The sequence below is a fragment of the Mycteria americana genome, chromosome 10, assembly GCF_035582795.1.
Source record: "Mycteria americana isolate JAX WOST 10 ecotype Jacksonville Zoo and Gardens chromosome 10, USCA_MyAme_1.0, whole genome shotgun sequence".
Classification (NCBI taxonomy): domain Eukaryota; kingdom Metazoa; phylum Chordata; class Aves; order Ciconiiformes; family Ciconiidae; genus Mycteria; species Mycteria americana.
In genome coordinates, this window is record NC_134374.1 from 5,483,538 (window position 1) to 5,505,278 (window position 21,741).

Sequence of the window (21,741 nt, forward strand, 5' to 3'; positions counted from 1 at the left end):
GCAGTCTAAATGAAAAACAAGGACATTGTCATGTACACTGGTCAGCTGACAGTGGTATGGACAGAAAACAAGTTCAATTCTAGTGCAAGTATTACTGATGAGCTTAATTAGATGCTGGTATTTCCAGAGAACCAGGGGAATGTTTAAAAAAAAAACCAAAAAACCCCCAAAACCCACACAACACAATAACAACAAAAAAAGAAGTGATCCTAAGGCCATTTGAGAGAAACAGACATAAGTCCTACCACAAAGGATAACATTGCCAAGGTACTACTCCAAATACTTGTTTAGATCAGAAGTGGTGCTAACTTTAGAATGGAGCTCATGGAAAGGATTTGCAAACACTGCCAGTGACTAAGCCTCATCTGGCATGGGACGACACTTGGGTATCATTGTGCAACAGAGAGTCTTCTGATACAGACACATCAGTTACTTCAGTGCCCTCTCTAGCCTCTAATTTATTACTGATGTGCAGGGCACACCCCCTCCAGCAATAATTCCTCTTCAGCTGCACTCTGCTCAGCTGCATGCCTTCAGCTGTTTCAGATGAATGAGACAACAGTAAGTTTCCCTGCAGTTCCAGGAGATGGGCATTTGCCATATTGTTACGCCAAAAAAGATAAAATCACTACTAGACACTTAGTGCTGCATGCAGATGAAAACTGTGGGACTGCTCTATGTGAGAGCATTTGGCAATAAAGACATGGTTCAGAAAGACGGTGTTGATGCTCGTTTCCTGCTGCCAACAGTTGTGCACTGGCTTCACACACCGTTAAAAGGATGCCACATTTAATTTAAAGGTGCCTACATTTCAGTGCACTGTGACATAGGCCAACATGTCACTAAATTGTTAGAGTGCTCTATGATACTTGAACTAATACAAGAGGATCTTATTACTTAAAGTGGAAAAAATTCATTGCATAACAAAAATCCAGTCAAAGCAAGGAGAGAAAACCCAAGCTCAGACAACTATGCCTATTTCCCCTTCACCCACTGAAGAATAATGACACATGATTTTTTAATTCTTACAGTTACCATCTTCAGTTTTATGGCATTAAAAATAAAAGATTAAATTTAAAGGCTACTGCCCTAAAAAGCAAAAGCTTTCCCAAAAATTAGTTGCTTATGCTAACTATGATTTAGCCCACTATAACAGGAAAGGAGCAGGAGTAAGAATTTTGCTTTCTCTGTAAAGTTTGTTTATTCTGTATTTTTTACTGTTTGTGTACTGCCTATTTCGTTGTTTCTCCTGTGCACAGAGAATTAATGCATGTCTTTCTGCTCTTTGCATGGTTCTTCCCTATAACAAGATAGAAGAGAAAAAGATGCTTTTTCCAGTGCCAAACTGAGACTGTAAAAAGCACAGGGAACATCTGATTTGGGAGCTCAATTATCATATTTAAATTAAGCAGTTAATTTCAGGATCCTCTATGCTCTCTTCCTAAGGTATGTTCAGGACACATTTTCCATTTTTTCCTCAAATCCAAGGACTAGATACTTTCACCAATAAAAGCACATGATAAAAAAAGCCCACAGACAAGATTCTCAGAAAAATACCATGATTCCAGCTTCATAAAAAATACCTGATATTGCCAGAAAGGCAATTAAATCATGGAATTCAGTAAGGCTAACATTGGGTGCTGACAGTTTTTGGACAGTGACCTAGTTATTGCCATCAAGAAGGAGCAGCATGCACTGGAAGCCCTCTACTAGTAGTCAGACAATAAGATAAACCTCAAGAAATTAATCTAATTCACCTAGAGCCTTTACATCACAAGCCAATTAAAGCTATGAAGAGGAAGAGGTGAGGCAATCCTACATTATATGGGAAGTAAACAAAAGACCCTAAAATGGCTTTACCCAGGTCCAGTCAAGTGTCTCTTGAATACTTCAGCAATAGTGCAGCAGCCTTTAACTTTTTTAAATTTTGGTTCAGTTAGAGACAGAAATATTCCTGGTGGTTTTAGAGCCAACACTTAAGACAGCAAGCCATCTCCTGCCTTCCCTGTCACCTGGATCAGGTGTCAATTTGATCCATTTTCTAAATGTTCTAGTGAACCCGAGTACAAAATTTGCATGCGTGGGTTTCACACAAGTTCACCAGTGTGCCACGGATAGCACTGGACTATGGGATAAACTAGATTATATATTTAAGAAACCAGCTGCTGCTGCTGAGCATCCATCATCACACTTTCTTCACTCCTATCTATCTGCCATGCAGAGCTCAACTAACAGTCACTTTGCCATTTGCTTCTCTCTTCTACCAATATTCTGACGGTGGCAAATGTATTTCTAAAGGATAAAGCAAGATGACCTTTGAAACACAAACATTTAAGACGATTGCAAGACATTAGCCAAAAAAAAGAAAAAAAAAATCAAGTGATATGACAGCTACTTCTCCTGAAATGCCTCAGCCATGATGCTATTCTTCATATTCACCTACCTCTTCAAGAACAGTCTGAACATTGGCAAAGGGGATTTCCTTTAACTAAGACAACTCTTTGGCATAAGTAAGATATTTTCCTTTCTTGCCTATTATTCCATTCCCTCATGGCTGTTTGCATCAGCCCATGCCACTAGATTAAAGAATAAGTAACAAATGGTTGTCTGTGGCCAGAAGCAGAGAATGAGGCTGCAGTGGGGGGTACTGATACAGCTCCCACAGAAAGAGGCTGGCTAACAGGCTCAGCTCTCAGCTCTGTAGGATCCATCAAAGCAGGCACAACAATCAGCCCTTCAAACTCTAACGTCCTGTTTTTGAAAATCCAAGCCAGAATCAGAAAAGAATATCCTCCGTCAGGTTACGACCCTCCAGTACTGCACATTAAAAGATCCTTCCCATAATATTGGCAGCTGACAAAACCACACAGAATTTTTTTTCTGCACTACAAAAAACAAAACAACACTGCAAAACAAGTCACTACAGACCCCCTAACCTGAAGAAAATAAATCTTGACTTCCAGATCAGCTATACATTCAGAGAACAACTGCTTACCTGTGCACTCTTCAACTGTCTCTCCTGTTTCAGGTGACTGTGTGATCTCTGTTGGCCCCGTAGCCATGATATAGTCACTGAAATAGAGATGAAAGCATCACTTAAATTCTAGTCCACCTCCCCAGCAGAATATGGTCCCACCCAGCATAAAGAAAGAACATGGCTGGATCCTTTCTGAACCTGCATACCCAAATGCTCATCACAAACACGGGTTGCACACTTTTTTGCACTTTGGCCACAGAACTTTTCCTCATTTTTCAGTCACACATATTCCTCCAGCCAAAATTAACAAACCAGTCCAATTTCTTGCCAGTACCTCTCTCTTTTTAGGGAAACAGGATCAAAGTTTGCATTAATGAAAGATGTCATTAAACTTGCTCAGCAAAGACTGTAATGCTTCCCAGCCTCAGAATAATGAACTTTTATGATTGCTCTTTGCTAGAGAGTGACAGCTCCATGCTACTGTAAAAAACATCTTAAGTGAGTGCTCTGCTGCCGAGGGTTCATGTATTACAGTGTCCTCACAGCAGGCACCAGGCTAATCTGTCAGCATTATTAAAATTAGTTAAGCATCAGCACTGAAGCATCATCCTAGGCTATGCTACATTTGTGGAAACCAATAGATCAAATTTATTTTGGATCCAGTGCAATCAGCTTTTAGCCACAAGCTTTGAAACCTTATCGCAAGCAGGGCTATTGATCAACCAAATTAGCTGATGGCATCATCTTCCTCCCCGATGAAAACAAAAGTTCAGCCTAGTTTTAAGATCATTCAATGTTAACTGGCTCCACTTTGTATTTTCCAAGACTCCTAAATGGGCGTCTGTCAGAGACAAAGGAATTAAGCAGCAGACCACAAGAGTTACAGTACAAATGTCAAGCAACAATGGAAATGTGACAGTTTAGCAGGGCAGCTCATAAATACTCTTCTTTGTTACAGAAGATATCTAGGTGATACATTTACATAGTTAGCAGTTCCAATATGCTGTGTCAGGACTTAAAGAGCAAGAAATCTTTACAAACAAATGAAAATATCCAGAAACAAATCCTGCTCCCTTTTCTGCACAGACCTCATCTAACAATTTTCCACCTTGAAGTGGTATAACAATACTGTCAAGTTAAGTATCTCAACAGCAAGCAAGATTATGATTCTATACTAATTTGGCCAATCAGTAAACTATTCTATTTCTTCTGTATCACCCACACATTCTATAATCTGTCATGCCCAAAAGCACTGGGACTTTCCTATGAGCCCATGTCCTCAGATAACCTTAAGAGATAAGGTGCACAAAATCAGAGGCAGAGGCAATGGGACTGTCAAAAAAAAAAGGGGGGGGGCGGGGAGCAGACCATGGAGGTAAAATAGGCAGGGGTCCTGCGAAAAAACAGACTGCAGAGTAAGCTTTCCCTGCAGTGGCCACACAGATAGCAAACTGGCATGCTGCTGAACTGTAGGCAGAAACGGAAGACATAGACTTCAGTTTTCTTCTGTTTTATAACAGATCATCTGTGAGCAGTGAACACAGGAGCGCATTAACACGCTGTAGTCCAAACAATCTCATCTCAACTTGCTAAAAGTCAATGAAAAAGTCATCGCAGCAACCAGGACTGATTATACCTTTTCTAAATAAGATGCACTGAGGATGTTTTTGAAACAATTGTTAGACAATATTGAGAAGCAACAAAAAAAAAAACTTTTAAGATTTTCCCTTTTGGATGATCGTAACCATTCAACTCTTTTCCCTTTTTGCCCCATGTCCCATCACTTATCCATGAAAATGTCTGCATTTCCTGCATATTTTGATTAAAGTGGTCATCAGCAGACTTTCTCATAGACTCTTTCTCTGTATTAAAAAGAAATTTGGTTCCAATTTTCCCCCTCAACTTTATACACCATGCATATTGGTTATGTTAGATTTTTCTTGAGGGAAAGGGAAATGCATTTGAAATAAAACATCAAGAAAGCACTCAACAAATTTACAAGGACAAACTGGCAAGTCCCCAGACTTGAGCTTATTTTCACAGAATGTGAGTGGGCCTGACATTTGACTCATTTAGATCTCTAACTTCTGCTCTACCCACCTTCAATGAAATCAAAGCAAGAGAAAATGCTGCTTTCAGATCCAGCTTTGTTTTCACCGGCTCTACATATATTTAAATTACTCAATCATCTCAGCTGCTCACTCAGAATCCTTCCAGCCTTTGGAGATATTTTGACTGCTGTGTTTATTACAACTGCAAGCATTTATTTCCAATTGGTGTATCTTTTATACAAGTACAACTATAATTGCAAAGCAGTTCAGCTCCGAGGCAGTCTCTTACAGTCAAATCAGCTCCTGCATTAATTTGATTTTATAGCTGGGTTCTCTGGGGCGTGCGGAGGTCAAGTGTCAATTGCAAGGGTGCACCGGTTGTTTGCAAATGTGCCCCATTTAGGACCTAATGGTTTGGTGCCTTTGTATACATCATCACAGTATCATCTTTTTCCAGTGAACTGAACAATGACTTGAGATGAGGGAAACCATCACAGATTTTTCCAAGCTTTAAGTTAGCAAGTATTTAAATGACCAAAAAAAAAAAAAATTTACAGCAAAGTGTAAGTTCCATCACTAAAAGCTTGATGACATACCTGAAGGAAAGTTAGCAATTAGACGACACTTAGACTTCAAATTCCGGTGGCAGTGAGTTGTACTTTACAGAGAACAGCTAGCAAATGTTCTGAGCAACAAACCCTAGCCTGGAGATCAATGTAATGGAGAAAAAGAGGACAAAACCCCATCAATACAAATACATGTGAGTGCACAGGCATTAACTGATCGAACCTTCAGACATTCACCACTTCCAGGCCTTAATGACAGCTGACAGACGCGGTGTCAGGATGTATCAATACCATGTACGTTCAGTTCAATCAGCTGTACCAACCACGTGCACCCTGTGAGCTTTCCCAGAGCATTACACCATTACAGGCAAAGTTTTAAACAAACACTGTATGCGTATTGATTTTTAGTGATAAAAATATCAGGTTAAATAAATGGCCTTTTGGAGCAGTACTGCTGATACTTTTCAGGCTAGGAGATGCTAGAGGACACCTGGGAGGAGGAGCTCGCAGAGGGATGAAGGAGACTGTCTCCTCATTGCGGAGCAGTCAAGGCAGAGCAGCGACAGATTGACAGCTGTGGCCGGCCAAGGTAGTAGAGTTGTCAAATCCCAGCTACTGTTTGCTTCCCACTAGAAGTAGAACAGTGGGCACATCTCCCCAGTCTACAACTTTCTAATCATGTTCTTAATCCTCTCCCAAACACCATTTGCAATCCCTGCGTACGCACAGGCCTCCAGCTGCAGAGGTACAGTGCAGAGGTACAGTACAAACAAGACGCTGAGTCTCTGCTAGACACTTTAAAAGCCAGGCCTGGCCCTGCCCAGTAAGTCCACTGCAGCAATTCCTGTGTAAGGCCATGGAAAAGACTGAAAGCTTACTGAGAGCAGCAAGGACTGACTACACGGTGTTCACCTCTCCTTGCACAGGGCGATGGGCTGCGTTATTACACCTATGAATTAATGAATTACTTGCAAACAGTGAAGCGGCTTCCTGTAGAGATGCAATCACAACAATAAACCTGACATTACTAGACCCTATTTGCATTGCCAGGGTGTATTTTAAAGCAATAAAACTCTTACAAAGTTGCAGGGCTTGCTTTACTTTCAAAGCAGGCAATGGGACCTAGTTAGCAATCATCACTACCCTCACCTTGTTTGATGGTTTAGATCTAGGCTCCCGGCTATCCCATACAAAACTTCCATTAATAACCCTACTGTGTCGCATTCACTTGGAGCTCTTCAACTCATTAAAGGACCTAATGAGTCTTAAGAGAAAAAAGAAATCTCCAGGCACAGGAGAAATATCCTTGTCTCCCTTTTACAAACTGGGGCAACTGGACAGATATTTGGAGTGCTCTATGGGGAGGCAGTGATAGGGCAAAAGAAATTAAGTCACAGGGTGGTATTCCGACCATTCCCTTTTCCCAGCTGAGCACGTTACTGAATATGTACATCATGGGGGGAGTGGGGGGAATGCTAAAAGAAGAAAAGACAATTCCCTTTCACTGCTTGGTTTGTGTATTTAAGGACTCCTGGGAAGCTAACATTGTACAGGACTCAAGTTTCCTGCATTTAACAAAGGCCCAAGACAAACAGAAACGCCTTCTGCTCAGCCTCAGAAAAGGGACACAGCCTCCTTGCTGTCTCTCCAGCGGAGCAGAAGACTTGGAGACTGCATAGCAAGCAAGCTCCTACCCCACCTTTAGTGTTTCTTCAGCTTCAGTCCCATGCTTCTGTATAAGCATTCCGGAAGGCCTTATGACAGAGAGATCAAAGGAGACGCTGACCCCTGAACAGCCTCTTTCCTAACAAATAAATGCTTGAGGAAATAAAGACTCAAGAATACAAGGCACTGCGTTCAGTTAGCATCTTCATAGCCTATAGAAGACAGGCAATGGCAAGCAGCCAAGAGAAAGAGGTGAAATTTTTGCCTGGAGCTTTTAAAGGCTGATCTCCTTCAGGCTACAAAAATTATTTGAAATCAAGCTTATGCTCCAGATTTCAGGACACACACTTTGCACAGCAAGATGGATCGGCATAGGGAAATGCATGACCCTCACCTGGTCCTCTAGGCCACCACCCTGCAGCCAGCCTCCCCCCAGAACACACTTCAAGCTACTGCAGGACCTCAGAGAAAGCCCCTCTACTTCTCCTGAGCACCGAGTTTAAAAAAAAACACAGAATGCAGGATGGTTTAGTATTCAGATTACTTTTGGCAGCAAAAGGTGACTGACAGGTTAAATTTTTACTGTCTTATTAAAGCACATTAGAGGACTTTGTTCTGACAAAATGTGGTTGATTGCTTTCCTCTCTGGGAGCTCTACAAGCTAACTACCAATGAACTCGTTAATCCAATGACAGTAAATGAAGTAAAGTTTACCCTCTGCAACTCCACGGAACAGGATTTTCAGAGTCAATCATAAAGCAATAGAGCCAGAAAGATTTCTATTCAATTTTCACATCCCTTGAGCATATCAGAAACCCAGCAAACAAAGCTCTCTTTGCTCTCCATGCAATGAGCCAAGCGAACTGCACTTCAAGGTCCACCTTCAAGGAACCTGCTGAATAGTGTGGGATCCCACAAAAAACTTTGCTGAAATAGGGTATGAGCCAACATGACAGCAGGAATGGGGATCTGACCTTACACAGCTGATCCCATTGTGCTCTTCTAGAGTGTAGTGTTTCTAGGATGAAATTCCCAGGTTTATTTGCCAGCCCCTAGCTGGTATGTCCCTTGCCAGACCGTGACTGTTTTAGGTAGGCATAAGAGAATAGCACAAACAGCAGTTTACATTAGGACTCTTGCTACTGCCTCCACTGATAACAGGGAGGGGGGGAGGTTACAAAGTTAATGAATATTGCTCTTGTAATTTTCACAGAAGGAGGGAGAGTTTAAGAAAGTTTAAGATCCTTTTCCAAGGATCACAAATAATACAGCAATAGTAGCCATCAGGAAGTCTGGATAAGCAACTAGATAATATTTAATATCAACAAAATTATCTCCCCCAGGATCAAGTAGGGGGTCATAATTCCCCATAGCAACAGACAACATTCAGCTCCTACCCTTGATGAGATATCCAGAGCAAACAACCGTTCACATAAAGAGATCTATTCACAGCTTTCACACTTTGCATTCAGACAACACCCCCTCACCACCCTCTGTCCCCACACCTTGGCTTCTCCAAGAAGGCTTGCCAGAAGACAGGTCCCAATGTGCTGAACTCTTTTCACCTACAATCTGCTTTGAGAAGCCTCTGTCTGACAGTGATTCTGAAGGATTTCTGCTATTCAGCAGTGCCTGAAGCATTACGTGCTGCCCTCCTAGTGAGTGTGTAACACTAATGGAAAGCAGCTGGTGGGCTGAAGCCGACTTAAAAAAAAAAGTAACAGGAGGAAATGCCTTTCATACAGTCACACAGGCTCAGTCTGTAATTGTGTGAGAAGCCAAAAGGATAAGAAGGGGGAAGGGCAAATGAGACAAAAACATTCATAAGCTACTACAGAAAACAGTGGAAATGCTCTCCATTACCAGTCCAGGAACTGAGAGAGTAAATGCTTCTGTCCCCTGTATCCTGCCCCGTCTCCTCGGACTCAGTCCCTCTCAGCAGTCATGCCATTTGCTAAATCACTGCAGAACAGTCTCCCTGCACGTGGGGACGCGACAGCAGCATACATACACAGACCTGTGTCACCTTAAACCTGAGGCAGGTACCAGTAGCAGAGCAGCTGTTAGTTTCTACTCAGCTCAAGAGGCCAAACTGAAGTCCAAGCTACCAGAGCTTTGCAACACTTGGCACCCATGCCAGACAGATTAGCCTGTTTTGGACATGCCACTTCAAGCTGCCCTCATACACCTAATTACTCTGCGGTGCTTATTAGCATGACCTTGTGTAGTTGCTGTCAGCGCGAGGATCTCCACTGCAAGTTTGTATCTGCTCAGACAACAGAGCAAATATCTACCTGTTTGCCAAAAGCTAAGTAAAATGTTTCTGAATCGCCCATCCCTGATAATAATTTATTACATAGTTTTTCCAGTGCATTTTCTGGTCTGCACCAATCAGCAGAAATGTGACGAAACTTTGCTCAAATCAAGACTGGCACTAACACAGTCATGATATAAGCACGCACAAGAGCTCAGCCAATATTTTGGGCCCAGAGTGCCTCCATTTTAAAGGAATGTACATTAAATGACCCAGTTAATTGCACCATTTGGCATTAGCACAGGAATAAGTCAGTGCTTTTCCCACGTAGTAATTCTTTTTCTTTACACTACCACACTGGGGAAATTTCAGGAAACAGCTGGAATGAGGATCTTCTTCCACTCTTCCTAAAAAGAAGTAAAAGAAGTAGCAGAGTCATCCAGCAACCGTGCTAAGGAGCTAGTACATTGCCAGCAGTAGGAGACACTCTCAGATCTACTTGAGATGGATACATTTGGAAGAGTTAGGAAGGAGGGGGAACATGCATTTAAAAATCAACAAGGATGTAACCAAAGGCTGCCTTTGCCAGTTAGGGAGCTACACCCAGTAAGCATTACTGCCTTTGGAAGCAGTTTAAAGAGCAAAGCAACAGGAAATGTCAAGCCACTATCACTGAACAGCAGACATGCCTCATGCTAGCAGAGTCAAGATATCAGAGAGTCAAATATGGGAATAAAAGTAAAGCTCTCTGTCTCTGCCTTTTCATGTGGCAAATTCAACAAATATCCGTAATCTTCCATCCCAGAGCTGGGGGGTGGGCATATTTGGCCATTGTTTTCTACCTTGTGTGTGTGCTTTTTACTCCCTCTCCAAACTCCTAATTAATTTTATTCCACCTGTGGCCTCCCAGCATAAAGTTAGATGACTGATATCTGACCTGTGGTGTGCAGAGCCCTGGGCTGCAGACTCCACGGGCTGCTTCATGGGGATCAGCAAAAGCTAGCTAAGGGAAGAAGTTTACTGTCAGCTGGCTTCAACGTGCTCTACAGGGGCTTGAAAAACTGCGTGTCTGGGAAAACTCCATGGAAATTGCCAATATCTGCAAACTGTGAAGGTGACAATTATTAGTTTAGACAGTAAAATCTTTGAGACAGAGCTTATCTTTTAAAGATATCCTAGCAGATGGAGACTACTGGGCTGGGACTTGGGAGAATTGGCTGATTTTCCTGGCTCTATCACTGGATAACAGGGCAAATTACCGGATTGCTAACAGTAGATGAGTTAGTTATTGCTCAGCCTTGAGTTTCTTTACCTGTGGAATCGAGATGGTCACAATGAACGTCTGGAAAGCTTAATGAGCCCTATGGAGGAGCTAAGCACTACCTCCACTATGGGAGACCAGCATCCTGGAATCGTACCAATTGACACTGCTGTCAAGTGCTACCACTACAGAAAAGATAAATAACAAAAACCATAACATTTCACAAGAGTAGCCTGCGTATCTGTCATGCCCTTGTATTTGAGTGTCACACTGATTCCCAAGATCTTATTCTCACAAAATGTGAAGAATCATTACATTCTAGGCCTGAAAGAAAGAGTCTGGAGACATTTTTACCAAATTAAGCTGTCTGAATATTGCAGGGGAAATGAGGCTGAAACAATAGCGAACTGAACGCCAGAACTGAAACATGGGACTTTAGGCTATGTCTAAAGCTTTCTTTTTTTTAAGGTTTTTCCAAAACAGTCACTTACCCTTCAATTTGTGGGTTAAAGAGCAGCTTAAGGATGGGAAAAAATAAAAGAAACCTTCAGCTACATCAAAATTCCCAGGACACATTTCTTCCAAGAGGAGATAATATAGACATTTAATGCCCAAGAATTCAAAGTGCACTGAAAAAAAGGAAAGGCTAACAGAAATTTCCAGGGCAAACTGTGTTACAAATTTTCACTCTGAAGATCAAACTGTCACAAAAACTGTCAGCCATCTTCTGGCTATAAGAGAGCAAATAAAATGCAGGCTTGGTGGTCTCAGAGGCTGCCTTTGGCAGGAAGCTCAAGAAATCTCTCTTCATGTGAAGTCCCAAAACCTATCTGGGGCAACATCTACTGCCTGTACACACACAAAAATAAAAACAAGGCCAGCTCCCTCCTATGTTGAAACATACTGTGTCTGGCTAGCTAAACCCCCTGAGTTCCCACTGCCCGTGGGTATTCCTGGAATTCAGACCCCATTTTGGCTGCTGATCAAGGAAGGCTTGAGGCAGCTTCTATGCTTGCAGAAGGAGCTCTTCTGGAGCTGTGTGTGGAGTTTGAGGGTCTCCCTTCCTTTGCTCTAAAGGAAACCTCTTGCTGTCCCTGCTCTTCTCTCCTGGCTGCTCTCTCCAGAGCCGCAAGTTAGGCAGCTTCTGAAGTACACTTGGTCTTGAAGCACATGGAGAACTGTTAGAGCCAAGGGAGATCGATCATGCATGTGCTTAAAGCAGTCCCTGAGCCATTTCTGTCCCAAGGGCATCTACTGACTTTTCTCTTTAGTATGAGCGACCACTAAAAAGGGATCCTACTTCTCCGGGATTCCAGACACAAATACCTCTCTACAATAGGATCATCTAAAATAAGATTTTAGAGGTAATGCTGTTTTGCACCAATGGAATATCAAGCTGTATTCAACTGTGTTTTGAAGAAGGTGGTATGGTAGCATCAGGGAGCAGAGAGGGTACACAACAGTAGAAAAACCCAGGAGGGTGACACCAAAGACAACAAGGACTGCAAGACTGGGTACTGACAAGTAGGCAATGGGGGGGGTGGGGAGGGAGTCAGATGGGGACAGACATTCTGTAAGGTCTTCACAGGCCAAGGCTGCAAGAAAGGAAGCAATAAGACAATTTGCATTTTTTGAAGGAAAGCAATGAAATTTCAACTTCTGAAACATTCTTTTCACTAAACTGAGATGATGGAAAGCAGTTTGACTGCTAAAGTGAACCAGAAAACAATTCCTCTGCACCTCTGTCAGATCTGTATTTTTCCCACATACACAGATAGCTTGATGATTAACATGATGTCTGCATCGTAATTCTGAGCTAGAGCATTCAAATACATCCCATTTGCATCCGAACTACTGTGTGGATCAGAACTGCGCTGTTAGATGAGTGATACTTACAAGCCCTGGCAAAAGCGCACAGTTAGATATTTCTGAGAATGAATAAGCATAAATTAATTCATCATGAATAAAAGTCAAACATTTAGTTCGCTAATTAGCACCAGATCCTTGAAACTCGGAGGCCAAAAGAAACAACCACCACAAAAATTTGAAGCTGGAATGCCGCCTCAGCTCTGGCTGGATGGTTAAAAAGCAAAATCAGGCAGCTTTGTCTGCACAGCCAAGTTACCCTGCTCTGACTGAGACTGCTACGATCCCTTCTAACAGTCAGAAAGATACCAATGTGCTATAGCATGGTGACAGGATACAACAGACCACAGAATACCTTGGTACCTGTACACCTATATGAATGCAGCAGCACACACCAGTATAACAATACAGTTAAAAAATGAACAATGATGTGTGTGGCCCAGGTCTCAGCTTCTTCATGTATATCGTGTTAGAAATGTTGAGCTATTAGCACAACCCTGACTGCTAACGCAGTGATGAACACTGACAGCTCAGCATCTGCAAGCAAAATCAGATAGGATATTAACTGACTGACTTTTTTTTGTTGTTTAAACAGTGACTCCCACAATGGAGCCTTGGAGGGCCACCTGCTATCTTGATACAAATAATTATGAGTAATATAACAACAAGATACCAAAAAAAAAAATCAAAAAGTCTGCAGTTAGTATTTGCTGTATTCAAAATACTGCTTAAAACTCCTTGATCCATAATAGTTTTACCAACCTTGAAACTACAACAGATTTAATGCAGAACTATAAGCTTGGATCACATTAGAGTAGAGCACCTTGGGCTCAACTGTTTTCTTACAGCAGCAACCCTTAGGAGTAATTTGGTGGGCAGGGGGGAAATCAACCTTGGAATTACCTTGGGTTTTTTTTCCTGTTTCCCCACAGACAGACTTATCTCAGATTTTCCCAAGTTTGGCTAGTAATCAGCTCTAGCTGCCCTACCCAGCTCAGGTAGGTTATCTACTGGAAGTAGAGCTTGCACCTGCTACGTTTTTGTCCCACATATCTATAGCCAGATTTCAGGTTCTAAAGCCAATTCTAGGCCTTCACATCACAGCTATTAAACTTTCTAGACTTCTGTACAAGGAGGAAATGACAAATTAATCTCTCCAGTTGGCTGTAAGGGTACAAAGCTAGACACTTTGAGCAGCAAAGGTTTCTGCATAAGAGGAGAACACAAGGCAAAATTATGACAAGGTGTTTTCATGGCTCAGTCCGGCAAAATAACGTAGGCAAAAAAACTGACAGTCAAATGGTGCAGAAGAGCGAGAATCACATTCAGCAGACTGTCCCAAACAAAGAAGCTTCTGCTCCAGTGCAAGAGAAGTAGGACAGACAGCATTAGAAGTGCACATCTGTCAAATACTCAGCACCTTGGTGATAGGGAAAGGGTTGTTCTGCTGACACCAAACAAACGGGCATGCCTGCTTGGAATTCCTCTGCCTACAGCCAGCAAATGCACCGCATCACTGCGGCTGCTAAAACAAACACCATCCAGGGAGAAGCACGAACAGAAAGAGGAGGACGGGGAGACGTGGAGTGACTCATTGGTATATTAAGCCAGAACTGAACTTCTTGCACAGAGATGAGTCAAATGGAATGAATCAACAAAGAGAAATAGTTGATCTTTTTGTTAATAATACAGCACCATTGTACTAGCTGTGCTCAATTGCCTGCAGTGCCATGGCTCTGCCACCTCCTGACTGCTTTTGTTCACCCTCTCTACTATTCTTGAGTAAGAAAACAGGACTTAAGCCTGCACAGGCATAAGCACCTTAATACCAGGCATAGCACTGAACGGTCCCTGTGGGCTGAAGACAAAATGCTCACAAATGTCCAAATACTCTGTATAATTGCCATGTACAGGAACATGCTCATAGGTTGCGTATTGAAAGATTCCCCTGAGAGACTCACGATGCCCGGGGAGTCCTTTCACCTCAGCTCACCCTCTCTGACTTGGCTCCAGCTGGGAGAGCTCTCCACTTTCCACAAAAGCCCATCCCTTCTCCTGTTCAATGCTTTGTCTCTTGCACCCTCTGTAAGCCATTTCTTGAAACCCGGTATTGTCACCCCTGTATGGATCCAGGGCTTGTCTCCGCACTGGTGAACTTGCTTTGCTGGGCAGGAACCACCTTTCATCCTCAGATGTTTTCATCTCAAAAAAATCACTGAAAAACTGTTACTGAGTGATTCTTGCCCTTGTTGGGAAATATTGTGTTAAAGTGGTATACAATAAAGACAGGTAAACAAACATATTTCAGGATATCAGAGCGTTCATGGGAAGCATTTCACCTCACCAGAATTCATCAGCCACACAGACAGACCCCAGAGATCACCACGGGACCGCGGCACTAGCTCTGCCACAGCTCCCAGGCAGCACCGACTCCAAAGCCGCACGGCCTCCTGACAGCTGACAGCCCCACTGAGCCTACGGACCGCTGCTGAGCCGAGCCGAGCCGAGCCCAGGTCTGCTGGGGCATGCCACAGGCAGGGATAGCCAGGGAACTCAGTGTCTCACTTTAAACAGCCTGTGACTCCTGGAGAGATGCTCCACGTCTAAAATTGTGCCAAAGAGCAAGGCGTTGTGTACTGCGGACAGTCAGTAAAGACAGCTACTTAGACCCCACGGCAATTATGCGCCTCCAAAAAGTGAGAGAGGCCACAGGAGGCGAATGAGCTGCTGACAGAGAAGAGCCAACAGTTTTAAACTGCCCCGTTCCCCACAGTGCCAAGCTGCTACTTCAGTAGCAGTTGGTGGAGTTTTAAACCACTTCCAGTTCACTTGCCAGTGTCCAAGCTAAAACAGCAGCTGCTTGCTGTGGATGGGGAACCAAAGGCTCTAAGGACCCCACACAGATATAAAAGCTGTAAAAAGTGTATTACGCACCAAGGTCGAAGGGGCTTCCGGCACTCCTTCCACCGTGCCCTACCGTCAAATGACCACATGAGGATTTGGGGAAGCTGTTCCAATGACCCATTTGTCCAGAATGACAAACACTTCATGTCAAACTCCAAACAAATTTCATCCCAAATTAATCTCAGGCTAAAAACATCACCCCTTCCAACAAGGGGGCCGGGGGTGAGGGTGCGGGAGGCAGTGAACCCACATCTCAGCTTAGTTGGTTATCCATCAGGTGGGCAGCACTATACCATCTTTGCAATAATACCAGTAAACACCAAGATCTCCTCCTGACACTCATCTGAACAGGCAACACCACTAGCTACAGCAACAGAGCAACAGCACCTAATCCAGAAAACACATTTTACTCGATTTCATGGTCATAACATCATTTTACATTTGCAATTACTTTCACCTCAAACAATCTAAAAATATATTGAAAATTATACTGATGCATTCCTTGATCAACTTGCTTTACCCAAACGCTGAACTTGTTTGCTGGATAAGAGTGCACATCAGCATTTTTTGACAATTTCAGACTATAAGAAAATAATACAATATCCCACTGGAAGTGCAGAGCTTGGCATAGCAGAAGACATTCAAATTGAAATATGTCCATAATTCTGGGATTGCTTGTGAAAGGCACCATGAAATCTTGAGTGACCACATTAAGAACAGACCAGTTAAATACATTTCCTTATAGTCTGTTATAGAAACCAGTTCTGAGCTGGCATGCAAAGCCTTCAGCCAAATATTTTATATAGCTTCTAACACACTATATTTGTCTTTGAAATTGGCAGTTTGCGTTGACCATCAGTGAACCTTACTATTCAAGCAACCACATTTTCAGCTCATAACTATGTACTTGGCTAGTACCAAAAACTGAGAGACATATGAAAAGATTCCTCCACAGGCTTTAGAAAACTTCATCATATCTGTCCAGATCTAATATTTTTTTCTGACACCATACTAGGACCAAGCACAACGAAACTTTGCAACAAGGATGATGAGACACAAACTTACTGGAAAAACAATTTAAGATTATTCAGGTTGCAGATGGTGGTTAAAGAGAAATATGAAAGCAATCTACAACTTTTATTTCAGTGGAATAGCAGCCAAGGTTGGGGCTGTGACAAAGAATTACCTGGATTAGGCTTTGGGCTTTTTTTTTTTTAATGTGACATCTCATAAAAGAACATTACCAAAGCACAGGGGGCAGGACTCTGCAGAAAGGTCAGATTCAGCCATACATTATCGCAGTGTACCAAGGCAGAGCCTTTGCTTCCCCTTGCAAAATGTGGGGGAGTGAAGGTAAATGTGACAGCAGCACAGGAGCAGCTTTTAAAACAGCCCAGGTGCTTTAGCTGGACCCAGGAGCTCAAAGCCCTGGATGGACTCCTTTCCCAATGTCAATGGGAGGTTTTATGGCCTGCACTGAACTCTATGCCGCTTTGGCTAAATCCCTGCTGGTACCCAAGCCAATTGTTTAAAACATAAAAATAATTTCATTCCAAAATAGCTTTCATTCAGAAAGCAAACTAACTCCTACAGGTCAAATGACCACATGAGGATTTGGGGAAGCTGTTCCAATGACCCATTTGTCCAGAATGACAAACACTTCATGTCAAACTCCAAACAAATTTCATCCCAAATTAATCGCAGGCTAAAAGCATCACTGTTACTGCAACTGGTGTCTTAGACTCATTTTACCTGCCAATAATCACAGCCAAAGCATCATATAAAATCTGTAGAGACTGCAAAGTATTAATAGCTGCACTAATCCACTTGGGAACACATCACAGGGCTGAAATAACAGGTTGAGGAATATAATCTGTATATATATCAAGTGTAGAGATCTAACTGAAGAGTAACAAGAAAGAAGAATTTGTTGAAGAAAAAAACCCCTGTTCCTCATAAGTCAGGTGGAGATCCACCAGGAAAGAAGAGATCGTATGCCACATGAATGATCGTATGCCTTCATCTGCCCAGCCTTTATAGCCTCTCTCAGGCTTCCAAGTTTGTTTAACTGCATTAGATGCTGGAAGATTTAGGGGTAAAACAACGTAGCATAAATCAAACTGTATGAACTGATTTTTTTCGTCAGTTCAAGTACCAATCCTTCTACCTTCATCAGGACTCACTCTTAGACCTTTTGCTAGTTCTGATTGCATCCTCCCCCTTTATCTAAGGCAGACTTGCTTTCCAAATATTAATGACCTCTCATAGACATTGTTACAAATTTCAAAGGAGAAAAAGAGTCAATATGGGATGCAAATGCTGACTGAAATCCAATAGGAACTGTGTGTTTGAAAATGCACATTTCCACCAGAGTAATGTGAGACAAACTGTTGGTATGAGGGATACAACCTTTAGAAGAGGGAAAAGGAGAAAGAGTGAATTGCTAGCTTCACTTTTGAACTATTTTTTTCCCCTCTACTAACCAGGACTTATCCATACATTTAACTATCAGGATTCACATCTTAAGCCTCAAGATACAACTTTGCTTGCCTTTCACTGTGCATTTTCACTTTCTGTAATCCCATACTGTATGCAAGAATAGAGCCCTCTACAGTCTGCTGATGCAAAACATTATCAAAAACCACTGCTCAGTTTTTGCAGCAGAAAATTTTGTTCCATTCCTTAGCAGGGAGAATGTCAAAGGAAAAACAGAATGTATCTTCATGGTGGTTAAAGCACAAATACTAACATGCATTGTCCCATTCTATTCTCCCTTTATAGTCTGCTCGAACAGAATATGTCAGTGAAGCAATAAAAAATATTTATTTTAAACGCAACCAAATCTCTCAACAGGGAGTGATTACAGAAACGAACCTCAGGTTGCTTATACAAAAACTGAGCACATCAAGTTCTCAAAGAGCATTTACTGCCAGATTTCTAGCTGAACATTTTTTAAAAGCCAATGTGCATTTCTGTATCTCTCATTTTTATGTGGTAATATATAAACAATATAGCTAATCAATAAGGAAGAAGGCATTTTTCCTCTTGCTATAATTAGACAGGAAAAAGTTCTTAATTCCTTTTTCAATATTTCATGTCTATACCTCTGAAGGAAAAAAACATGACCAATTTTCACCGATCTGGTATTTCAGCCAGGATTGATTTTTTGGACTTTTGTACTCAGAATGGTACTTCAGTCTCAAGGCATAAGCATTTTGTTCAGTGCTGCTGCTGAAATACAACAAAGACAGAATTTCAAAGTACCCACTAGACTCAGCTCACTTTGGAAACGTGGAGGGGAGGGCTCAGCATGGCACTTACTTTTTACTTTTCAGGCAACCGTAGAATCCAGCCATGGTCCTTCCCAGGAGGCGTGTGTGCATTTAATTCATCCTTGTGTGTGGATGCCAGCACAAAGATTCTGCAGCTTCGTATCCTGCTCACCAAATGCCCACACACGCACACAAGAAAGCCAGCATGCCGATACAATTACTAGCCAGATAAAGTTCCTGATCTGAGGCCCTTAGACTCTGCTGAACTGGGTCCAGGGAGGGCTGTGCCTGTTCCATAAATGGTTATGAATTGTTAACTCCCCCTTTTCCTGTCTCCTTCCAGCTCTTGGTAAGCACAGCATCCTAAGTGTAAAATACCATATGGCATTTGATTCTGTCTCCCTGTGGGACTAATGAGAGGCTTGGTTGTAATTAGGATGTGCAGAAGCCCTGAGGAGATTAATTGTTATTGTTTTTTTTGAGACAGAGAAAGGCTACAGAAAATACTTGCAACATCTTTGAAATAACCACTAAAAAATGTAGTCATTCTCTAGCACATAAGGGGTGCACGGGACCTTCCAGAGCCGGCATTATCCCATCTCACTGTAAATCACAATCTATTCTAACAAGCTATTCTGCACATTAACAGAAAAAAAATACATCCCTGCAATATTGCAAGGTCAGGCAAAAAGCTGTGGAGTTTAAAGTAGCCAGCACACCCATATGAGAAAATTACTGCCTGGTGATGCCCTCTGACAACACACCAACAGTTGTTACTCACTACCACAACTAAGGAGGCCCTCGGTGGGTGTGGAAGGAGGAAAATGGCTATGGTTTAATGCTGGGGAACATAAAGCTCAAGCAGCTTCTTTCACAGGGGTGACCCAAGCCCTGGGGACAACATACCTGCACACATTTCTGATATTACATTGCATTAAGTTCATATGGAAATGAATCTGCATCATGGCTGTTAATGGCCTCTGTTGAGGTAAAAGCAGAGAGGTGAGGCAAGACATTGCTTGTGCTGCCTGCACACAACTAGGGAGTATCAGCAGCCAGTAACAAAGTGTTAGCCTGTTCCTGGAGTCACACGTCTTGGTAAGAATCTCAGCTCTTGATTAAAAAAAAAGCATGCATATTTAAATGTAGTAAGTTCATAACTCTCATAATTGCAAAGGAAAGATTTACACTCATTCCTAAAAGATCAGAAGAAAACCACATTTATTTCTGTTTCTCAGCTAGTACATAGTATTTGAATACTTGGGTCTGGCAAGCCAGTAAGAGGGAGTATTACATGAGTATTTCTATATGAGTTTCTCTTAAAGGTGTTGAGTAGCAAGACCAGATCTAAGGTGGAGCAGTTCTTCTGGAATACTTGGAAAAAAATATTTTATTTTAACACCTTTCCCATAAGAGAGACATGAAGTTTGAGAAATGCACCGCTAGTGAGGGGTCCCATAACTGACTCAGCTACAGCAGTTTCATAACGGTGCAGAACTTTGAAATCTATGAACGGACAACTCCATTTCTCTATTTTCTATAAAGCCCCCTACACAAAGGAAAGCCATGACACAAATAATAAATGACAGCAAGTGCAAGGGCCATCACAAACAGGAACCAAATCATATTCTAGTCTAGTTTCCCACTTAGCAGGAAAGAGAAAGCCTCTACAAGCAGCCAACTTCAATGCCATCCACAGGAGAACTGCAAATCAAACCTGACCTCAAGCAGATACACTTTCTCTCTCTTGTGAAAAGACAAAGAAGCAAAGAAGCAAAGAAAAGAAGCAAAAATACAGTAACACTAGTTGAAGTTTTACCCAAATGAGTTTCACTGTTGTCCTGAATTACTGCATTTGTCACAATGACTTCGTGCTGAACTCCTAATCCTAACACAAAAAGGCTAGCTAGAGACCACTAGTCTACCCATCAGAGAAAGCCCACAGAAAAAAAAAAGTCAAAATCAAGGCTCCGGTTATTGGGTAACAACCACGAAGAAGGAATTCCTGGAGATTACTGAAGAAACCTTCTGACTGGCTTAATGTACAAAACCTTGGATGTAGGATTGCATCTGAAAACTGCCTCGCATTTACTTCAGAAAATGCTGCCAATGGAAACATTTATAGTAAGAAATGAAGGAGACCTCATGAGAAATTCGCATTTGTATTTAAAAGCAAGAAAGATCAAATGGCCTTCCAGTGGGAAGCCCAATCCCTAAAGACAGTGGAAGGGTGTAATCCTGATGGCTTTGGAAGAATTTCGTCACTTTAACTGGTGTAGAATATGGCCCACAAGCTTCAAAAGATCAGATTTTTTGCTAACATGAAGCAGATTCCCTGTCTCCTAACCTCCTCAGATGGTTTGCCTTCAGAATATGTTTCCTTTCATTATTATTTTTTCTTTCATGTATTTTTGTCTTGAAGTTACTTACTTGAAATTGCAAATCTTCATCTGTTGGGTTCCATTTAGGTCAAACATAGTCCTGTTCCCAGGATCTGGCAATTTAGCAACACACATTGCACCATCTAGAAACCCCCTTACTTTCCAAGAAGCACAGACCAGTAAACAGCCATTAAAAATAATTACCCCACCTCAGGATTTAATCCTTTTTGATTCTCTATCTTCATATCAGTCTCCAAGCCACTTCATGGTAGCATTTATTATTCGCTGCTCTGCCTCTTTATCCCTAGCACAGCTCCAAATGGCTACACACTGAGCTTTTTGGGCACAGATCTGAAATCTTAGATGTTGATAAACATCATGGCTCTATGTCCACAGGTAAATCAGTGCAAGCAAGCAGTTATGTACTGTACCCCAGGTCCGACAGCCAAACAGTCGCTGCGCTGACATTAGCTCTTCACTTGTCAAGTGCTAAAGCGAACGGGCTGCTCTACTGCCAGTGAATTAATTAAAGCTGTTTTCAGCT

General features: G+C 42.1%; 1 protein-coding gene across 8 annotated transcripts in view; it reads right to left on the bottom strand.

Moving 5' to 3' along the window:
- KIAA1210 (KIAA1210 ortholog) overlaps window positions 1-21,741 on the bottom strand; it is a 61,503-nt gene that overhangs the window by 27,025 nt on the left and 12,737 nt on the right. For 2 of the 8 annotated variants that reach the window (XM_075513586.1, XM_075513584.1), the window contains exons 1-2: window positions 18,866-19,061; window positions 2,996-3,072 (exon numbers count right to left, since the gene is read on the bottom strand). In XM_075513586.1, the coding sequence (XP_075369701.1) occupies window positions 2,996-3,072; window position 18,866 (78 nt within the window). In that variant the 5' untranslated portion in view covers window positions 18,867-19,061. Of the gene's footprint in view, window positions 1-2,995; window positions 3,073-5,624; window positions 5,733-8,764; window positions 8,919-18,865; window positions 19,063-21,741 lie in introns of those variants that run through there. The other 6 variants (XM_075513581.1, XM_075513579.1, XM_075513583.1 and 3 more) reach the window with 6 other exon arrangements.